Consider the following 23,694-nt stretch of genomic DNA (forward strand, 5'->3'; position numbering starts at 1 on the left):
ATTTCTAGTTAGAAAAGTACAATATTCCAGAAATAGCGTTATTCTTTAAACTTAAAAAAAAAAACAAAAAACAAAAAACAAGGGAAGAACCAAGGAGGCATGGCTGCTTGTGCAACAGATTTCTTGTTTTAGTAATTCACTGACATGTAATGAATAGACAGTTGCCTAAAGGAATTCACACTGAACTGTGATTAAGAGACTTATTATAATACCATATCTGCCTCTAAACTGCTATGAAAACTTAGGAGTCATTAAATTTCTAAAGGTCTCAATTTTCTCATTTGTAAACATTTTATTAAAGTATGCAATTTATTTCAAATTATTTCAAAGACAAAGAAATACCAATAATCTCTGAAGTAATTTCAAAATTAGATCACTGTTATATGAGGGCATGGTGTGGCCCTTATGACGATTTAAAACAGAAGTGGTTCTTATTTGTTTCTGCATTCCAAAATCATTAAGCACATTCTGATAAGCCTCTTTATAAGATAAGTTTATTACCTGATCTGAGAAAGTGTATGGTCTAATTTCTTCCACAGAGAAGACATTATTGCTGGGACATCATTTGATGTTTCTAAAATAAAAAGGGGAAAAGATTCTTAATAAATCAAGCTGGAGAAAACTCATGATATAATCTGAATAAAGATGCAACATAAAAATCAACAAGGAAAACAGAAACCTTTCTCTCAGTTCTTGATGATATGTTGGGAATTGAGCAATAAGCCCATTTTGCAAAATGACCTGCAAAGCTATAATGAGACTGGTTTCTTTTCTCAAGTTAGCGAGTATCAAATATGCTATGAGTGGAAGTGCATATTTGTGAAATTTCTGAAACTTTTACGGGCCAATATTATATCTTCTTTGTGTTAAAAAATAAAGACTATTTTTTGATCTTTGTTTTATTTGCTACCATGGGATATTGGAAAGTGTATAAAAATAAATTGTTTTAAAAATAATATGTAAACTGCTGTGAGAGCAGAAATTAGTTTTCTGCCTCCCATGGTTTCATGTCCAAATCACTGTGATTGCTCAACGACTCTTTAAAACAAACAAAAAAACAAAAACAAAACAAAACAAAAACCTCACCAGTTACTATACACAGAATTACAGGTAAAGGACCTGAGAAAGAAGTAGCTTTTTAAGGATGTGCTCTAAAACCAGAATGACAGGAACCTCAGAAGGTACTTAAAATCTATCACATACTTGTAAAAAAAAACTCAATCCAGAGAAAGCTATTTAACATAAAAGTGGGATATAAATATTTGTATTGCAATAGCATATTGTTTCTGATGTCATGTATACCGTAAATATTTTAATAAGATGGTTAAGATAGTTTGGGGAAAAGAAAATGAAGCAATGACATTCAGATCCAGAATATCCAGGTCCAATACTTCCCACTGGCTGCTGGTTTTGTGGTCTTGGGAAAGTTATCTGACCTCTCTAAACCTCAATTTACTCATACTTTAAAAATGGGCATAAACAATACATCTCTTTCACAGGGTTATTTTAAGGACTAAATGAGAAAAATCATATTAAAACTAGCACAAAGCTTGCAGTACAAAAACAGTACTCAATAAATGTTCAATAAATGTTACACATCTTAACACATTCTCATTTTATGTCAATTTTTTAATGTTAATGCTCTTACGTTAATTTTCTAAGCTAAGGAAATAATCAGTATTAGAGACTAACATCAATAATCAGAGCTTCCCCCCTAAAATATCATTAAATTAGTTAAGTATTATTTTATATTCCAATAAATATAAGCCAGGATTTTATGACTGGTATTTTTGTATTTAATATTACTGAGATTGTTCACATACCATACAATTATCCAAAGATCCAAAGTGCACAATCATTTGCCCATGGTACCATCATACAGCTGTGCATCCATCACAATTAATTTTTTTTTCAATTTTTAGAGCATTTTCATTACTCCAGAAAAGAAATAAAGACAAAAAAAAGAAAATTCAAATCCTCCCATACCTCTAACTACTCCCCCTCCATTACTGACTCATAGTATTAGTAAAGTACATTTGTTACTGTTGATGAAAGAATGTTAAAATACTACTAATTGTAGTACATAGTTTGCAATAGGTATATTTTTTCCCTATATACCCCTCTATTATTAATTTCTAGTTATAGTGTCATATATTTGTTCTAGTTCATGAGAGAGATTTCTATCATTTGTACAGCAGTTAATCACGGACATTGTATGGACTGTTTTTGTTTCAAAATCTAGACTACAAAGAACTCAAAATGTCAGTCTGAAACTGTATAACACATTGTAATGCTTGTTCATCAAGGTAAAGAACCCAGAATTAAGAGTTTTATGTCTTCTTGAAAAATTATTTTTTGTTATATTTGCTAATATTCAGATTTTAGCAATTTATTGCTCAATATAAACAAACATTATTTAATAAGACATTTCCCAGTATAAATCGTATTTCATAACTGAAATCAGTTTTCTCAAGACAAACAGGCATTAATATTCTCTGAAAAATAGTTCTAATTAAAACATAAATGCTGTATAAAACAGGAAAGAAAAAAAAAAAAATCCTGACCCTCAATTCTTACCTTTTGCTTTCATAGCCACATATTCATTCAAAATTGTTGTCAAGTTTTTTCCAAATAAGGACTGAAAAGAAAACGATCAAATATTATAAAATCATATAATTTTACAATTCCCTACCATTAAACATTTAACCACACAAAAGTTAATTAAAGATTTGAACTGCAGAATATGATGAAGAAAGAGTAACAAGCAGATCATCAAAAATTAAAATAGCCACTCAAGTTAGGGGTTGTATCAAATCTTCTTAGGGTTAAGGAAGGACCTTGACTTTTGGAATAGGATAATGTGACTGCTAAGATCTCTTTAGCTATGACAGTCCAAGGGCAGAAAATCAGTTTTCATTTGGAAGATAAAGATCCAGTCATAAAAGTATTGAAAAACGATAAATAACCAGTACTAATGTACACTGCCTATCCTAAAGCCATGTGAAACTTGCCAAAGAACAAAGACAAAAAAAAAGTTTATCAGAGATATTGAAATATCCTACAAAGGATCAACAGCTTCCTATTCTCAAGTCTGCTATCTTATCAACCCAACTATTATTTCCTATTTCCACTGAACTTCTTAAGTGCAGGTTTTTATCACCTCAAGTCTGAGTTTATAATACAGAATAGGGAAGAGCAAGAGCAAGGATTTTGGAGCTGAGAGTACTGGTTTCAAATTCAACACTTAACTACATGTATGACAAGTCACCTAAACTAAAGGCTTACTTTCGTTTGGATAAAATGGATACATTAATTACTAATTCATGGAATCTTCTACCGGGAGGATTAAATAAGGATATATAATGTTTCTAGGAAAATGTCTGACACATGGCAGACAATTAGTGCCCTTTCCACTCCTGAAATTTCAGATTTCTAATTTGTTTTCTTGTTTTAAAGGCTGACTACTAACTTGGCAATTACACTTTGCTTTATCTATAGAGGATAATTAACAATTGCTGAATGAATGACAGAAGAATCAGTTCCTTTTTGAATATTTTCTATGCTATTTTTGATGTGTACATAAGATTCCCACCACTTAACAGATGCTAGCAATGTCTTCCTTTTGGTCTCACCAATTAGAAAGATGGACTAAATAATTGTATTCTTGGGATATTCTCTATTACTACCAATACACCTCCAATTCTGCTTTTTCCACTTTGCTTCTTTTCTTCCTCTCCTCTACCACCATTCTAGGACTCTACTAAGTAGTACATAGTAACAGAAAGTAACAAAAAGGAACAAGGAAAAGACCCTAGGTACCATTTACCTGTTGGAACTTTATGCACAGAATTTAATCTCTCTTAATATCAGTTTCCTCAATTAAAAAACAGGATATAACCACCCACCATCATTTTTAAGGCTTTTTTTTTTAAACAAAGCTTTTGTTTTGAAGCAATTTTAAAATCAAAGAAGAAATGCAAAGATAATTCAAAGAGTTCTTCTATACCTTTCGCCCAGATTTCTCTAACGTTAACATCACATATCCATGCTATACTTTTACTAAAATGAAGAATTTAACATTAGTACAGTATTATTAACTATACTACAGACTGTATTCAGAATTCACCAGTTTTTCATTAATGTCCTTTTTCTGATCCAGGATCCAAACCAGGATACCAAATTGCATTCAGACTATACAACAGATTTTCCATATAGATGAAACAACCTTCTATTGGAAGAAGATGTCATCTAGGGCTTTCATAGCTAGAAAGGAGAAGTCAATGCCTGGCTTCGAAGCCTTCAAACCACAGGCTCACTCTCTCATTAGGGGTTAATGCAGCTGGAGACTTTAAGTTGAAGCCAATGGTCATTTACTAAATTCTGAAAATCCTAGGGTTCTGCCTGTCTCTCTGTATGGAACAACAAAGCCTGGATGATAGCACATATGTCGAAACATGGTTTATTGAACATTTTAAGCCCACTGTTGAGACCTACTGCTTAGAAAAAAAGATTCCTTTCAAAATATTACTGTTCACTGACAATGCACCTGGTTACCCAAGAGCTCTGATGGAGATGCACAATGAGATGAATGTTGTTTTCATGCCAGTAATACAACATCCACTCTGTAGCCCATGGATCAAGGAGTCATTTCAACTTTCAAGTACTGTCAAGTCAATTAAAAACCTTCTGGAAAGGAGTGACCATCCTAGGTGCCATTAAGAACATTCGTGATTCATGTGAGGAGGTAAAAATATCAACATTAACAAGAGTTTCAAAGATGTTGATTTCAGCCCTCATGGATGACTATGGGGAATTCAAGATTCCAAGGGAGGAAGTAACTGCAGAGGTGGTAGAAATAGCAAGAGAAGTAGAATTAGAAGTGGAGTATGAAGATGTGACTGAATTGTTGCAATTTCACGATAAAACTTCAACAGATGAGGAGTTGCTTCTTATGGATGAGCAAAGAAAGTGGTTTCTTGACATGGAACCTACTTCTGGTGAAGAGGCTGTAAATATTGCAGAAATGACAAAAAAGGATTTAGAATATGACACCAACTTAGCTTACAGAGTGGCAGCATGGTCGGAATGGACTGATTGCAATGTTGCAAGAAGTTCTATTTTGAGTAAAATGCTATCAACAGCATTGCATGCCAGGGAGAAAATCTTTCTTGAAAGGAAGAATCAACTGATACAGTAAACTTCATTGTTGTCTTACTTTAGGAAATTGCCAAGGCCACCATAACCTTCACTCTAATCAGCAAGCAGTCATCAATACTTAGACAAGATGCTTCTGCAGCAAAATGATTATGACCCACTGAAGGCTCAGATGATGACTAGCATATTTTAGCAATAAAGTATTTTATAATTAAGGTACATATATTGTTTTTTAGACATTATCCTACTGCACACTTAAAAGACTGCACTACAGTGTAAATATAACTCTGATATGCACTGGGAAACCAAAAAATTCATGTGACTCATTTATTGTGATATTTGCTTTACTGAAGTGGTCTGGAACCAAACCCACAACGTCTCTGAGTTACGCACGTATTTAGAATTGCTAACCAGCAGCCCTATGAGAAACAAATTTATCACAGCACAGGGCTCATGTAACATTCTTCCTATCCTTAGCCACACATTATCAGGTCAAAACAATGTTCTCCAAAGTTAATCTGAGTCAACTTCTTTTCTCCCACCCTCACACTTCAGTGACATTACATCATACATTTGCAATAGATAAATTTTTCACAGACTACACCCCATCTTGGTATCCCTTGATATGCAGGTTGTTTTTTTTTGTTGTTGTTGTTACAAGTAGTGAAGTTCACTCTGGTGTATAGTATGGACTTTGACAAATGTACAGTCCTCTATCCACCAACACAGTATCATATAGAATAGTTCTATCACTTCCAAAATTCCCTTGTGTGACCCCTTTATAATCAACCTTTCCCCAATTACTGAGAACCATTGATGTGTTTTCCAGCCCCATAGTTTTGTTTCTTCCTTAATGTCATGTAAAAAAAGCCATACAATATTGGACTTTTTGGGTATTTCCTTTCTTCACTTAGAAAATTTTTTAAAGATTTATCCATGTGATATGAATCAACAGTGTTCCTTTTTAGTGATGAGTAGTATACCATAGCATGAATATACTACAAGTTTTTTGTTCACTTACCTTTTGAAGGACATCTTGGCATTCCCACTCTCTAACAACTATCAGTGAACATTAGTGTGCAGGTTTGTGTGTGAATATAAGTTTTTAATTCATTGGGTGTGAGAGTGCTATGTTAAGTGCATATTTAACTTTATAAGCAACTGCCAAAATGTTTTCCAAAGCAGCCGCTTTGCATTCCTATCAACAATGAACAGAAGTTCTACTGCTCTGCATTCTTGCTAGCAAGTAGCTGTCAGTCTTTACATTTGCTTTTATTTTAGTCTCTCTGATAGGTGTGTACTGGTAACTCAGTGGGATTTTAATTTGCATTTTCCTAATGACTAATGATATAGAACATCTTTTTATATGCTTATTGCCATCCAGATTTATTTTCTTCAGTGAATTGTCTTTAGATCCCTTGTCCATATAAAAAAAATCTGGTCATTTGTTTTCTTGCTGAGTTTTAAAGGTTTTTTAAATATATTTTGGGTACAAGTCCTTTGTCAGATACGCGAACTTCAAATTATTTTCTCTCAGCCTATGACTTGTCTTTTCATTCCTCAAACAATGTCTCTTACAGAACAAAAGTTCTTAAATTACTAATTTTAAGAGACTGTGTATTTATGTCATATCTACAAACTTATCACCAAACCCAAGGTCAAATAGATTCGTCCCAATGTTTTTTTTTACTACAAGTTTCATGGATCTACATTTTACATTTTGGTCAATGACTCATTTTGGTTAATTTTTTATAAAGTATAAGGTATGTGTAGAGATTCATTTCCTTTCTTTCTTTCTTTTTTTTTTTTTGTATGTGCATGCCCGGTTGTTCTGCACCACATGCTGACAAGACTATCCTTTCTCCATTGAACTGCTTTCCACTTTCATAAAAAAAAAAAGTTGACTTTATTTGTGTGGGTCTACTGTGTTCTGTTCCACTGATTGACGTGTCTAATTATCCACCAATACTACTCAATCTTGATTACTGTAGTTTTTTTAGTAAGTCTTGAGAGCAGGTAATGAATCATTCAACTTGTTTTTATTCAAAATGAAACTATTCTAGTTCCTTTGCCTTTCTATATGAATTTTAGAATTGAGCTTTTTTGCTATTTACAAAAATGCTTGCAGCAGTTTTTGATGAATTAATAGATCAAACTGGGGAGAATTCTTAACAATGTTGTATCTTTTGATCAATGACCCACAGTGTATTTCTCCATTTATTTAGATCTGCAATTTCTTTTATGCAGTTTTCAGCATCACAGTCATCTTGGTACATATTTTGTTAGATCTACTACTTGAGTTGTTCTTGTTGTTTTTAAATTTGTAAATGGTATATATATATTTTTAATTTCAAATTCCAATTGTCTACTGCAGGTACACAGAAACACAATGCAGGTACACAGAAACACAATGGATTTTTTATACTGACCTCTGAAATTGCTGAAGTCTAGCAGTTTTGTAGATTCTTTCATATTTTCTACCTAGACAATCATGTTATATGCAACCATTTCAGTGTCTTTAAGCAGTCATGTTATAAAATCAAAAGGACAAAATATCATTTCAAAATGTAGTTCTAGAATACATCCATTAAATAATGACTGAAACTCTGTTGGTCTATTGATATTTAAAAATAGATTGGACAAAAAATAAAAAACAAAAACAAAACAAAACAGATGGAAAAATGCTGAAATATTTGTTGCATCTTTGTCTGAAGTAAGCAACCAGATACAGGATATGCAGTAAAAAATATCCGTTCTAAGGATAAGCAGCAGGGAAAGTTATCAGAAATGAGAGTCCAATTTTACAACTGATTCTCAGAGGAAAAGTTGTAATTCTCTGAAATGTCTTGGCATAAATATGTGAAGAGAAAGAACAGATGGCCTCTGTTGGGTCCTTCCAGACATACAAATGACTGCCAATTTTTATTTTGCTGATGAGCACTTTTTTTAGGATTGTGTTTATAGTCTCTTATGAAGGTCAGTAATGAAATATTTCCCTTAAAGAATAAATTACTCACCAGTAAGCAGGCTGGGATAAAACCTTCATCTGTACAGTGCTCTGCATATTCTTTTAAATTTGAACTTTCCAAAATAAAAGTCTGGCAAGTAGAAGTGAGGTTTTCTTGTTGTAAGTAACCTAAATAAAAAATACAAGTTTAAATACTTTCAGTTTAATTCTGTACTTTCTGTAAAACTGCTGTTGAACAATCTAGAGCAGTTACCAATATCCTGGATAGGGCCTCAGGTGGAATATGCCTTTAATATGCAGCCTTGCCCAGAATACCAGTTTGCGCTGACATACAAAGGGGAATTCATAGAATAGATGGTTTCCCTTGATGGGAAACAAAGCTAACTAAACTAGAAAAATAAGGTATTTGAGGAAGTGCAATTACTTCACAGTTGGGCTTACAAGAGAACTAGCAGACAAAAAAAAATATGTTCCTTCATAATCTCCATATTTATGAGGCTCTTGATTTATTTTCACTTGCTGAATTATCAAAAAACCACATTATCTCAAAATGGTGATTTATCTGTATATGTTACCCCATCTGCACAATGCTTTAAGAAAATGAACAAACAGAAGACATACTTTGTATGAAAGATATTAAAAGGAATTCCTGTGATTTCTAATTTGTGCCCTCTGGGAATCTAAGCACTATTTATTTCAGCAAGAACCTTAATATCCAAAGCTAACTGACATTTATGGATCAATATTATGTACCAGAGGCCAGTATTTTCACACATATGAATGCTTTATTTGTCCTAACTTGCAGCCTATCCTTGTTCTTGTGTTTCTTAGGATTACTGAGGCTTAACTAATCCAACCACTAAAAACAGTGGTACTGGAGTATAGAAAGAACACTGGATAGGATGTTGAGAGAACAAGTTCTTTTTCTATTCTGTTAATGTAAGCATTAGGACCCTGGAAATTCACTTACACTGTTCAGGACTGTTTCTTCATCTATAAAGCATCATCATTGCCTTGAGTAATGTAGCAAGTTTGGTCACATTACTCTCCTGCATAAAGCCCTTCAATTGATCCCATAGCTCTCAATGTAAACTAAATTCTGAGAGAGGACAATGAGAATGGCCAAATAAGGAATTCTGAATATCCTCTCCTCCAGAAAAGCAATGAGAACACTGCTTTTCAGAACTTTTTCAGATTTTTGAAAATTAAAAGCTCACATCGATTCAGAGAATGTTTCCTCAAGGAAAATGGGTGCATCTGAGTAAGAACAGTAAGACTTGCAGCATTTTAACTTACCCTATTCCAAACCCCCTCTCTTGAGCTACATGGCCACCCTAAAAATCAACATCCTGCAATCATGGTGCAAAAAACAGCCTAGTAGACACTAGTGGGGTCCGGATGGGGGCTGGAGTATTTCCGAAGCCCCATTCCCAGAAAACTATCATTACGTGACCTGTGTGGCAATTCCCTGGAAAACTCCACTTGTATGGCTTATTTTATTTGACCTGCATCAGAGCTCACCTAGCGAGAAGAGCTTTTTTGTTTGTTTGTTTGTTTAATACCACACTTGCCTGAGACAGAAACAATAGTTGGGACAAAAAGCAAGTTAACCAAAACAATTAAAAGGAAAACAGGAATGAGATGTCCAGTGGGAGATATATAAAGAAGTGACATATTCCTGGGATGCTAGAAAGCCACACACCTGTGTAGCATTGTGGGCATCCCTAGCAAAGAGCCGAGAAGGCCCTAAGCTTGCATGTCTGCCTGACATTAAGGTTCTAAGCCAAAAAGAAGTGAAGGCTATGGCATATTTGTCAATTGTCTGGCTGAGTGTTGAAGGTATGCCTCAACACACATGGAGAACCATTGGGCAAACACTGAGAAACATACCGAGCCCAGGCACCAAACAAAATTGATGTCCAATCATAAGCTGACCACTAAGTTAACCGAATAGAGATGTCAATGGCCATACACAAAGAATTACAGGCTTTATAAAATTAGTTCAGAAAGTCACTAAACAAACAAAGCAACACGTACAGCTAACACAGCTTTGAACAGCAACATCACACCCCAGGAAGGGGGGAGAACTTGATTTCCAGAGTTGCTACTTTATTTAAAATGTTTAATTTTTAACAAAAAATTTATGAGACATATAGAGAAACAAGAAAATATGGCCCATGTGCATTTAAAAAGGCAGTTGATAGAAACTGTCCCTGAGGAGGCCCAGACATTGGACTTAACTAGACAAAGACTTTAAATATGTTCAAAGAATTAAAGGAAAGCATTCCCTAAAAATCAGGAAAATTTTGAGAGTGATGTCTCCCCAAATATAGAATATATATTTAAAAAAGTGATAGACACAATGGCAGGTCAACCAAGATGGTGACGTGCAGTAACTGGGTGAAAACCAAATAAAGAAAAAGGAAACTTAAAACGGTAGGAAATCCTTGAGGTGCCTTTGCTGGTTGTGCTGGTTTGGATGTATTACGTCCCCCAAAACGCAATGTTCTTTGATGTAATCTTGTGGAGGCAGATGTATTAGTGTTGATTAGGTTGGAACCTTTTGATTGTTTCCATGGAGATGTGACCCACCATCTGTGAGTGACACCTTTGATTAGGGTGAGACTTCTTGATTGATTTACTGGAGTACTTTAAATGAGCCATGCAGGCCTAGATGCTGGCTGCAGCCAAGAGAGGAGAAAGCCATTTTGAAACCAGAACCCTGGAGCAGATACCAGTCATGTGCCTGTGCCTTCCCAGCTGACAGAGGTTTTCCGGATGCCATCAGTGTTCTTCATGAAGGTACCCTATTGCTGATGCCATCATGTGGACATTTTCAGGGCCTTCAGCTTGTAAATTGATAACCGAATAAACCCCCTTTATAAAAGTGAACCCATTTCAGGTATTTTGCATTCTGAAAGCATTAGCAAACCAGAAGCCCTTTCCAAACCACTTTCCAGGCTCAGCTTGAAGGATGCCTGTACTCTCAGTGCAGGGCCCTGTCCCTGTTCAGGAGGGGAGCACAGTAACCCCTATGTGCATACAGAGTGCATGTATGTCTACGCCAATCCAACCTACTGGCTGGGAGCCTGAAAGACTGCAAGGACATCTGTCTCTGGCTCACTGTCCCAGAACTTGCCCTAGACTCAAGTAGCTTGTGGTTAGCTAAATCAGTATTAGAAACAATCAAATTACAGCAGCCTGAGAGAACAGATTACTGGCTTTAAGAAATACTATACAGTATGCAGACAGGAAAGACAGACTATGTCATAGGGAAAAAAGGAGGCACTCAGTGTAAATGGAGGAATACCTAAGGTTGCAAGCATAAGCCCAGGACAGGACACATGCTCAGAAAGACTGGCGAGGACCTGTGTCTTCTCTTCTAGCTGTTCATCAGGTTCACTGGTAAAAGGGCTAAGGTCTGAAGGAGAACACCAGCCAACACAGACACAATATGCAAAAACCGTGCAGTGTTTCCCTCATTTGTGCTTATTTTCTACTGGCTCCTGGTGCTCAAGGACACTGCTGTCATACTACTAGTTGGATAGAAACTTACGAGACAGACAGCTCAGTGACTAAATTCCAGAGTTAACACTTCAAGTTATAAAAAAACACAGTGTTCAACAAAATATGACATGGTAAACAAACAAGAAAAGATGGTCCATCAAAAAAAAACAAAACATTAGACACCATCAACGAAGAATGCCAGACTTTAACATATCAGATGAAGACAGTAAAAAAAAAGATTCTGAAATATGCACAAAAAGCTAAAGGAAAAAACAAATAACTAAAGGAAATCAGAAAAATGATACATGAACAAAAAGAATTTCAATAGAGATAGTATCATAAAAAGGAACACAAAGAAATACAAGAGGTGAAGTCCACAATAACTAAAATAAAAAATTTCCTACAAGGTTTCAAAAGCATATTGGAGGAGGCAGAAGAAATAATCAGTGAACTCAAAGATAAGACAACTGAAATAATTCAGTCTGAAGAGGAGAGGAAAAAAAAGAATCAAGAAAAGTGAGCTGAGGCCAAGAAACACGTGGGACATCATCAAATGTATGAGTACCCACATTATGGGAGTCCCAAAAGGAGAAGACAGAGAAATAGGCAGAAGAATACTGGAAGACATAATGGGTAGGAAACTTACCAAGTTTAATTAAAGACATGAATATATATACCCAAGAAGCCCAATGGGATCTCAAACAAGAAAAACTTGAAGAGTCTTACACCAGACACATTTTAATAATTAACTGTTGAAGCCAAACCAAAGTGAGACTCTTTAAAGCTGCAAAAGAAATGTGTCATGTTACATGTTTAAAGGGCACCCCAATAAGATTACGTGCTGTTTCCTCATCAGAAACCATGGAGACGCGACGGCAGTGAAACAAAATATTTAAAGTGCTGAAAGGAAATAATTGCCAAAGAATTCTATATCTGGTGAGACTGTCTTTCAAAACTGAGGGAGAGATTAAGACTTTACCACATAAACAAAAGCTGAGGGAGTTTACCACTAGACCTGTCCTACAAGCAATGCTAAAAATTCTTCAAGTTGAGAGAAAAGGACACAAGAAAGTAGACTGGAGCCATACTAGGAAATACAGACTTTTTGTAAAGGTAACTACATGGGTAATTACAAACACTATTACAATTTTATTGTATTTTTGCATATGTAACTCCACTTTTTACTTCTTTCAGAATCTAAATTGTGAATGCATAAAACATAATGGTAAATCTATGGTTTGGAACATATACTGTACAAAGATGTAATTTGTAGGAGACTTCTGGGAAGAGGGTGGAATAAGAACAGGCAAAACTCACTCCTCCACTGAAAATGTCCAAACCAGCGTTTCAGGGGCTCAGGAGACCAGGGAAGGACCACTGCAACATGTAAGGAAGAGCTGGATGAAAAAACGGAGAAACTAAAATTGAGAAACTGGTAAGTGAGCTCGACCATGCCCATCCTCCACCCCGGAGGCTAGGAGCTGTGCATCAGCCAGGTTCTCATCCAGCTGGTGAGATGCAGTGTAGTCCTGGTTCAACCATTGGCTGGCAACGCTAACCCTCTTGGTACCACAGACTAGAGCCTTTCGACATGGGAGCGTGGGAACCAGAGGCTCCACTATTTCCACAAAGAGAGAAGCTGCGGTGAGTGTCTAAGCTTCACAGTGGTCTCGGCACCCATCTCCCACCACTAAGGCCAGCAGCTGTGGGCTAGTCTACACCCTGTCCAGCTGGCTGCTGAGGTCTGGGAGAGGCAGGGCTGTAGGGAATAGATTGCTGAAGGACGCCATCTGCTGGGAAGGCTGGGAAAGTGCACTTTGGGAATATATTTGCCTCTCTCTAATGGAATGGGTCTGCAACCCTTGAGTGAGACCCTGACCCTACTTTGGCTAAGTGATAACTGCTTGTCAGGCAACACAGAGGCCAGAAGGCAGTGGTATGATATATTTAAGACACTGAAAGAGAAATGCCAGGAATTCTTTATCCAGCAAAGCTGCCCTTCAAAACTGAGGCAGAGTTTAAAATATTCACAGATAAACAAAAGCTGAAAGTTTGTTAACATGAGAGCTTCCCCACAAGAAACACTAAAGGGAGTTCCCCACAAGAAACACTAAAAAAGACAGGAGAGAGTTTAAAATGATGATTATCAGTTAGGGTAACTAAAAGGATAATAAGTGAGAAAAATAATAGATATGACAAACAAATAAAAGCCACAGGGTAAAATGGTTGAAGGACTAATTTTACAGCAATAACATTGAATGTTAATGGATTAAACTCCCCAGTCAAAAGACACAGATTGGCAGAATGGATTAAAAAATTCATGATCCATCTATAAGCTCTTCACAAGAGACTCAACGGACTCTAAATTTTTAAACTCAAAAATTATATACAAGACAAAGAAGAACACTATATACTAATAAAAGGGGAAATCTGCCAAGAAGAAATAACAATCATAAATATTTATGCACCTTACAAAGGTGCCCCAAAGTACTTAAGGCAAATTTGGCAAAACTGAAGGGAGTACAAGAACACTAGGAGACTTCAACACACCACTCTCTTCGATAGACAGAGTATCTAAAAAGGGGATCAATAAGGAAACAGAGAACTTAAATAATATGACAAATGAACTAGACATAACCAACATATATAGATCATTGTACCCCAAAACAGTAGCATATACATTTTTCTCAAGTACTTATGAAACATTCTTCAGAATAGACCATATGCTGGAGCCCAAACCAGGTCTTAATAAATTTAAAAAGAATGAAATTATACAAAGCACTTTCTCTCAGCATAATGGAATGAAGTTGGAAATCAATAACTGGATATTTGTAAATTTCACAAATATATGGAGGTTAAACAACATGCTCTTAAAGAATCAGTGGGTCAAAGAAATTGCAAGAGAAATCAGTAAATATCTCCAGAGGAATGAAAACAAGAACACAACATACAAAAACTTACAAGATGCAGCGAAGGCAGTGCTGACAGGGAAACTTAGTCATAAATGCCTACATTAAAAAAAAAGAAAGAGATAATACCAAAGACCCTACTGAACAATTGGGGAAACTAGAGAAAGAAAAGCAAACTAATCCCAAAGCAAGTAGAACAAAAGAAAGAACAAAGATACAGCAGAAATAAAAGAAATGGAAAATAAAATAACAAGAGAGAATCAATAAAACCAAAAGTTGGTTCTTTGAGGAGATCAATAAAATTGGCAAAACCTTGGCTAGATTAACAAAGAAAAAAGAGAAGATATAAATAAAATCAGAAACGAGCTGGGGCTCGTTACCGTGGACCCCAGAGAAATAAAAAGATCATAGGGGACACTATGAACAACTGTATGCCAACAAACTAGATAACTTAGTTGAAATGGTTAGTAGAAACACACAAAAAAACCCTACACTGACTCAAGAAACAGAAGACCTCAATAAACCATTATAATTACACACATTGAATCAGTTGTTAATAACTTCCCAACAAAGAAAAGCCCAGGACCAGATGGCTTCACAGGCAAATTTTAACAAGTGTTCCAAGGAGAATTAACACCATTTCTGCTCAAACTCTTCCAAAAACCTGAAGAAGAGGGAACACTACTTAACTCCTTCTATGAAGCCAACATCATACGTATGCCAAAACCTGATAAAGAAAAAACTACAGGCCAATATCTCTAATGAAAAGAAAATTAAAGACCAGTATCACTAATGAATATAGATGCAAAAATCCTCAAACAAATACTTGTAAATCAAATCCAACATCAGTAAAAGAATTACACACCATGACCAAATGTGTTTTATCCCAGGTATGCAAGTCTGGTCCAACACAAGAAAATCAATTAATATAATACACCACTGTGATGGTTAGGTTTATGTGTCAACTTGGCCAGGTGATGGTGCCCACGTATACGGTCAAGCAAGTACTGGCCTAACCATTACCACAAGGACATTTGTTGCTGGTTGATACACCAGAAGGCTGGTTTATTAAATCGTCAGTCAATTGGCTGCAGCTGTGACTGATTACATCAACAAGGGCATGTCTTCCACAATAAGAGAATTCAGTCAGCTGGATTTAATCCAATCAGTTGAAGACTTTTAAGTGAGAGAGAAGACCTTCACTTCTTTGGCCAGCCAGCAAAGCATTTCCTGAGGAGTTCATTAAACACCCTCATCGGAGTTGTCAGTTCGCTGCCTGAGGAGTTCATCGAACACCTTCATTGGAGTCGCCAGTTTGCTGTCTGCCCTACAGAATTTGGACTTGTGCATACCCACAGTAGCATGAAACACTTTCACAAAATCTTACATTTAAATCTCTCTTGTTGATTCTGTTTCCCTAGAGAATCCCAACTAATACAACCACATTAACAAGTCAAAAGGAAAAAAACATACGTGATCATCTCGAATGACGTAAAAAAGGCATTTGACAAAATGCAACATCCTTTCTTGAAAAGAACACTTTGAAAGGTGGAATTGAAAGAGGCTTCTTCAACATGATAAAGGGCATATATGAAAAACCCACATATAACATTGTTCTCAACAATGAGACTGAAAGCTTTCCCTCTAAGATCAAGAACAAAACAAGGATGACCACTGTCACCACTGTTGACAGCTAGATGTTCTTGTTATAAAAATTAAGCAAGAGAAAGAAATAAAAGGCATACAAATCAGAAACGAAGAAGTAAAACTCACTATTTGCAGATGACATGATCTTAGAAAATTGCAAAAAAAAAAAAAGTACAATAAAGCTACCTGAGCTAATAAATGAGTTCAGCAAAGTGGCTGGACACAAGATCACTATGCAAAAATCAGTAGTGTTTCTATACACTAGTAATGAGCTAGCTGAGGAAATAATCAAGAAAAAAATTCTACTTACAATAGCAATTAAAAAAATCAAATATCTAGAGATAAACTTAGTGAACACGTAAAGGACCTATAGAGAGAACACTACAAAATACTGCTAAAAGAAATCAAAGAAGATACAAATAAATGGAAAGACATTCTGTGTTCATGGACTGGAAAGCTAAATGTTGTTATTGTGTCAATTCTGCACAAATTGATCTATAGATACAATGCAGTAGCAATCAAAATTCCAATCAGCCTACTTTGCAGAAATGGAAAAGCTGGTTATCAAATTTATTTGGAAGGGGAACTGGACCCTGAGTACCCAAAAACATCTTGAAAAGGAAGAAGGAAGTCACGCTTCCCGACTTGAAAGTATATTATAAAGCCACAGTGGTCAAAACAGCATGGTACTACCATAAAGAGACATATTGATCGATGGAATCTGAGAATCCTGAAATAGACCCTTGACAAGGCTCCCAAACCCACTCAACTTAGAACAGTCTTTTCAATAAACTGTGTTAGGGTAACTGGATATCCATATCCAAAAGAACAAAAGAGGACTCGTATCTCACACCCTATACAAAAATTAACTCAAAATGGATCAAAGACCTAAATAGAAGAGCCAGTAACATAAAACTCCTAGGAGAAAATATAGGGAAACATCTTCAAGACCTAGTGCTAGGAATAGTTTCTTAGACTTTATGCCCAAAGCACAAGCAATGAGAGAGAAAATAGATATATGGAATCTCCTCAAAACTGAATATTTCAGTGCATCAAAGGCTTCTGTCAAAAGGGTGAAAAAGTAGCCACACAATGGGAGAAAATATTTGGAAACCACATATCTGACAAGGGTTTGATACCCAGAATATATTAAGAAATCCTACAATTCGAAAATAAAAAGACAAAAGACCCAATTTAAAAAATGGGTGATAAGACATTTTTCCAAGGAGGAAATACAAATGGCTAAAAAGCACATGAAAAGACACTCAGCTTTACAAAGTATTAAGGACACACAAATCAAAACCACAATGAGATATCATTTCACACCTACCAGAATGGCTGCTATTAAGAAGGCACTACAAGTGCTGGAGAGGATGTGGAGAAATAGGAACACTTACTCACTGCTGGCGAGAATGTAAAATGGTTCAGCAACTGTGGAAGATGGTTTGGCAGATTCTCAGAAAACTAAATATAGAATTGCCTTATGATCTGGCATTCCTGGTACTCGGTATATACCCAGAAGATCCAAAAGCAGGGACCTGAACAGACACCTGCACACCAATGTTCAGTGGTATTATTCACAATTGCCAAAAAATTTAAACAACCCACGTTGTCCTTCAACCAACGAATGGATAAAAAAAAAATATAGTATATACATGCAATGGAATTTTCTCAGCAATGTAAGAAGGAATGAAGTCCTGAAGCATGCAACAACATGGATGAACCTTGATTAACATTATGCTGAGTGAAATAAGTCAGACTCAAGGACAAATACTACATGATCTCACTAATATGAATTAATTATAATATGTAAACATTTAATCATAAAATCTAGAATATAGGTTGTAGAAGACAGAATGAGGATAGAGAATGGGAAGTGATTGGTCAACAAGTGCAGAATTTTTAGCTAGGTTGAATGTAAACAGTGGAAATGGATCAAGGTGACAGTAGCATGCCATTCTGAGTATAATTATAGTGCTGGATTGTATGTGAATGTGGTTTAAAGGAATAGTTTAGAATCCTGTATGGCAGCAGAAGGAAAGCTAGAAGTTAAAATATGGGAATGTATAACACAGTGAACCCTGTGGTGGACCAAGACTGTCATTACCACTACAAATATAAATTCTTTCATGAACCAGAACAAATGTATGACACTTACAAAGAGTAAATAATAGTGTGCTATATGGGAAAAAAAAATGTACCTATAGCAAACTATGGACTGTAGTTAACAATAATATATTAATAGTCTTTCATCAACAGTAACAAACGTACCACACCAATACTAAGGGCCAATACCAGGGGATAAGGGGCATGGGATGTCTGGGATTTTCTATTGTATTTTAATTTTAATTTTTGGAGTAATGAAATTATTCCAAAATTGACTGTGGTGATGAAGGCACAACTATGTGATGATTCTGTGAACCATGGATTGTATACTTTGGATGGACTGCATTGTGTGTGAATTTATATCAATAAAGCGGCACTTAAAACAAAAGATATAATTTGTAAGAAATACCAAAAAAAGGTGGTTAGATAGAGGGACTGTGCATGTACATGCTATTGAAGTCAAGTTGGTTTCAAATCAAATAATACATTTCGGATGTTAAATTTTAACCCCATGGTAACCATAAAGCAAATACATGAAAAATATTTCCAGACAGAAAATAAGAAGAGATTCAAAATGATTCAGTACAAAAAAATCAATAAATACAAAAGTAGTCAGAAACAGAAGAACTGAGGGACAAACGTATAAAATTTACAAAAACCATACAGCAATATGACAGGAGAAAGCTTTGCAATAGAAGTAGCTACTTTAAATACAAATGGATTAAACTCTTCAATCATAAGGCAGAGACTGGCAGAATGGATAAAAAAAAAGCTTGATTCTAGGGATCCAAGACAGCGGATTAGGAGAGACAACAAATTTCTCCTCTGTGAAAAACACTACATATAGGGCAGAAAGTGCTCCAGAATAGTGGCTGCAGGGTTCCACAGGCTAGGCAGGGACTTCTACACCCATAGTGACTGTGTACTTGGAGAAATCAAGAGACTGTGTTCGGAGATGTGTGAGTTGTCAGTCTAGAAAGCCACTGGAGAACCGGCAGCCAAATGAGACGGGGAGAAACTGAGAGACTGTGTTCAGAAGTGGGTGACTTTGTTCTGGAAAGCCACTGGGGGACCGGCAGCCAGAGCTGCGGATGAGCACAGTGTAGAGCAACTTCCTCCCCTGGGCACCCACCTCAGTATCTGGCATGCATGATAACCCTTTGCAGACCTGCAGCTAAAAGCTCCCGTTCCATGGACTGGCTGTTGCAGCAGATGGACTATCACGGAAGGGGGTAGCTTTCCCTGCCCCGAGTAGCCATCTTTGCAGCTGGCTGGGAGACACCACTTTGCAGCACTGTGGCCAAGGGCTTCTTTGAGGGAATTCGGGATTCAGTTGGCTTGTGATGGCACACATTTTTCCTCTGCGGAAGTATGTAATGTGCACAGCTTAAAGGCAGGGGTGCCACAGGGAAGTGCCACGAGTGCTCCATCAATCCCAGGAACTTGTGGGTCCATGGCAGAGAGGGCTGTGGGGAATCTAAGCTGAAGGGTTATACGCATTCTGAAGCCCCAGGGTATTCCATCCACAGCCATGGGAATGGATGGGAGTACTGTGTCTTAGAGCAGTCTCCCTGACAAACTACACAGGACATCGCCCCCACCCACAGGGCTAGTGGTCCCCAGTGCACACAGAAAATTGTTGCACTGATAGGACCTCCACATGATTTGGGTCTCCACTCAGTGCACAGACGAAGTTGGGAAGAACTGGTTTAATGTTAAAGGCGGTTCGGGAACGCCATCTGCTGGTAGGTTAGGGAAAGTGCACTCCATCAACTGGATGTTCTGTCAAATTACAGATAATTGTTTACATAAGACTGCAAATCCTGACAGAACACTATCAAGATAAGCAAATGCCAAGAGGCCGAAAACAACAGAAAGTTATAAAACATATGAAAAAACCAGAAGATACGGATAACCCAATGTCCAAATTAAAAAACCAGAGGAGACACAGAACTTGGAACAATTAATCAAAGAAGTAATTACAGACACCAATATCATGGCTCAGGATATAAAGGACATCAAGACCCTAGAAGAGCATAAAGAAGAATTTGCAAGAATAAGTAAAAAAAATTGCAGATCTTATGGAAATAAAAGATACTGTTGATCAAATCGAAAAGATCATTGAGACACATAACACCAGATTTGAAGAAGTAGATGAATGAATAAGCGAACTCAAAGATAGTGCTTTGGAAAGTGAAAGCACAAAAGAATGAATGGTGAAAAAACAGAAAAATTTGAAATGGCTCTCAGGGAAATGATGGACAACATGAAGTGCACAAATGTAAGAATCACTGGTGCTCCAGAAGGGGAAGAAAAGGGTAAAGGACTAGGAAGAATATTCAAAGAAATTGTTGGGGAAAACTTCCCAACCCTGATAAATGACACAGATATGCAAATTCAAAGATGCCCAATGAATTTCAAATAGAATAAATCCAAATAAACACACTCCGAGACATATTCTGATCACATGATCAAATGCTGAAGGAGAAACTTCTGAAAGCAGCAAAAGAAGCGATTCACCACATACAAAGGAAACATAACACTAAGTAATGACTACTCAGAGGGCATCATGAAGGCAAGAAGGCAGTGGTAGGACATATCTAAAATTCTGAAAGAGAAAAACTGCCAGCCAAGAATTCTTTATCCAGCGAAGCTCTCCTTCAAAAGTGAGGCAGAGCTTAAAATGTTCACAAACAAATACTGAGACAATTTGTTAACAAGAGACCTGCCCTTCAAGAAATACTAAAGGGAGCTCTACCAGCTGAGAAAAAAAGGAGAGACAGGCCTGAAGAAGGGCACAGAACTGAAAAGCTTTAGTAAGGGTACCTTAAAGGAAATAAAGAGAGTGGGGGGAAATACATGTGACAAATAAAAACCAAAGGATAAGACGACTGATTCAATAACTGCCTTCAGAGTAATGACACTGAATGTGAACGGGTTAAACTCCCCAATTAAAAGATAAAGATTGGCAAAATGGATTAAAAAATATGAACCATCAATATGTTGCTTACAAGAGACTCATATTAGATCCAGTGATGCAAAAATATTGAAAGTGAAAGGACGGAAAAAAATATTCCATGCAAGCTAAAGCCAAAAGAAAGCAGGGGTAGCAATATTAATTTCAGAAAAAAAATGGACTTTAAATGCAAGAATGTCACAAGAGGCAAAGAAGGACACTATATACTAATAGAAGTGACAATTCAACAAGAAGAAATGACAATCATAAATGTCTATGCACTCAATCAAGGTGCCCCAAAGTACATGAGACAAACATGGCCAAAACTGAAGGAAGCAACAGATGTTTCCTCAATAATTGTGGGAGACTCCAATACATCATTTTCTCCTATAGATAGATCAACCAGACAGAGGACCAATAAGGAAACTCAGAACCTAAACACTGTGATAAATGAATTAGACTTAACAGACATATATAGAGCATTACATCACAAATCACCAGGATATACATTCTTCTCCAGGACTCTTTAAACTTTCTCCAGGATAGATCGTATGCTGGGGCATAAAACAAGCCTCAATCAATTTAAAAGACTGAAATTATTCAAAGTACATTCTCTTGTCACAATGGAATACAACTAGAAGTCAATAACCATCAGAGATCTAGAACACTAAAAAATATATGCAGATTAACACACTTCTAAACAATCAATGGGTCAAAGAAGAAACTGCAAGAGAAATAGCTAAATATCTAGACATGAATGAAAATGAGAACACAACATATCAAAACATGGAATGCAGTGAATGCAGTATTGAGGGGAAAATTTTTACTGATATATGCATACATTAAAAAGGAAGAGCTAGAATCAAAGAACTAATTGAACGGAAGAAACTAGAAAATGAACAGCAAACTAATCCTAATGCAAGCACAAGAAAAGAAATAACAAGGATTAAAGCAGAAATAAATGACATGGAGAACAACAACAACAAAAAAAAACAGAAAGAATAAATAAAACCAAAAGTTGGTTCTTTGAGAAGATCAACAAGATTGACAAGCCCTTAGCTAGACTGACAAAGTCAAAAAGAGAAGACCCAAATAAACAAAATAATAAATGCAAAAGAGGACATTACCATGGATCCCGAAGAAATAAAAAAAATCATAAAAGGATACTATAAACAAACTAGATAATTTAGAGGAAATGGCTAATTTCCCAGAAACACATGAACAATCTAGACAGATCAGAAAACAAATAGAAGACCTCAAACTTGCCAACAAACTAGGTAATTTAGAGGAAATGGCTAATTTCCCAGAAACACATGAACAATCTAGACAGACCAGAAAACAAATAGAAGACCTCAAGAAGCCAATCACAAGCAAAGAGATCCCATCAGTCATCAAAAAGACTTCTACAAATAAAAGCCCAAGTCCAGACGGCTTCACAAGGAAATTCCACCAAGCTTTCCAAAAAGAATTGATACCAATCCTACTTAAACTCTTTCAAAAAACTGAAGAAAATGGAACACTACCTAACTCATTTTATGAAGCCAATATCACTCTAATACCAAAACCAGTTAAAGATGCTACAAGAAAGGAAAACTACAGGCCAATCTCCCTAATGAATATAGATGCAAAAGTTCTCAACAAAATACCTGCAAATCGAATTCAATGACACATTAAAAACACCATACACCATGACCAAGTGGGGTTCATTCCAGGCAGGCAAGGATAGTTCAATATAAAAAAAGCAATGTAGTACAACACATTAACATATCAAAAGGGAAAAATCAAATGATCATCTCAATAGATGCTAAAAAAGCATTCAACAAAATTTAGCATCATTTTTTGATAAACACTTCAAAAGGTAGGAATTGAAAGAAACTTCCTCAATATGATAAATGGCATGTATGAAAAACCTACAGCCATCATAGTACTCAATGGCCAGAGACTGAAAGCCTTCCCTCTAAGATAAGGAATGAGACAAGGATGGCTGCTGTTAACCCTTCTCAACATTGCGCTAGAAGTTCTAACCAGAGCAATCCGGCAAGACAAAGAAATGAAAGGCATCCAAATTGGAAAAGAAGAATAAAACTCTCATTATTTGCAGAGGATATGATCTCTGAGAAATCAACAACACAGCTACTTGAGCTAATAAACAAATTTAGCAAAGTGGCGGGATACAAGATTAATGCATAACTATCAATAATGTTCCTGTACACTAGAAGTGACCTAACTGAAGAGTCACTCCAGAAAAAGGAGTGACTCTTTTTGCTCTTTCTGCTACCTCTCAGAAAAAGATTCCATTCTTAATAGCAACTAAAAAAATCAAGTACCTAAGAATAAACTTAATCAAGGATGTAAAAGACCTCTACACAGAAAATTATACAACTTTATTAAAAGAAGCAGAAGGGGGCCTAAAGAAATGGAAAAATATACCATGTTTCTGGATAAGA

General features: G+C 36.2%; 1 protein-coding gene across 2 annotated transcripts in view; it reads right to left on the reverse strand.

The window, feature by feature from the left end:
• Positions 1 to 23,694, reverse strand: part of LOC119538410 (protein NPAT) — an 83,228-nt gene that overhangs the window by 45,670 nt on the left and 13,864 nt on the right. Inside the window, exons 2-4 of one of the 2 annotated variants that reach the window (XM_037841333.1) lie at positions 8,172 to 8,290; positions 2,578 to 2,638; positions 502 to 574 (exon numbers count right to left, since the gene is read on the reverse strand). In XM_037841333.1, coding sequence (XP_037697261.1) covers positions 502 to 574; positions 2,578 to 2,638; positions 8,172 to 8,290 — 253 coding nt within the window. Of the gene's footprint in view, positions 1 to 501; positions 575 to 1,823; positions 1,874 to 2,577; positions 2,639 to 8,171; positions 8,291 to 23,694 lie in introns of those variants that run through there. The other variant, XM_037841334.1, reaches the window with a different exon arrangement.

The sequence above is a fragment of the Choloepus didactylus genome, chromosome 6 (assembly GCF_015220235.1).
Source record: "Choloepus didactylus isolate mChoDid1 chromosome 6, mChoDid1.pri, whole genome shotgun sequence".
Classification (NCBI taxonomy): Eukaryota; Metazoa; Chordata; class Mammalia; order Pilosa; family Megalonychidae; genus Choloepus; species Choloepus didactylus.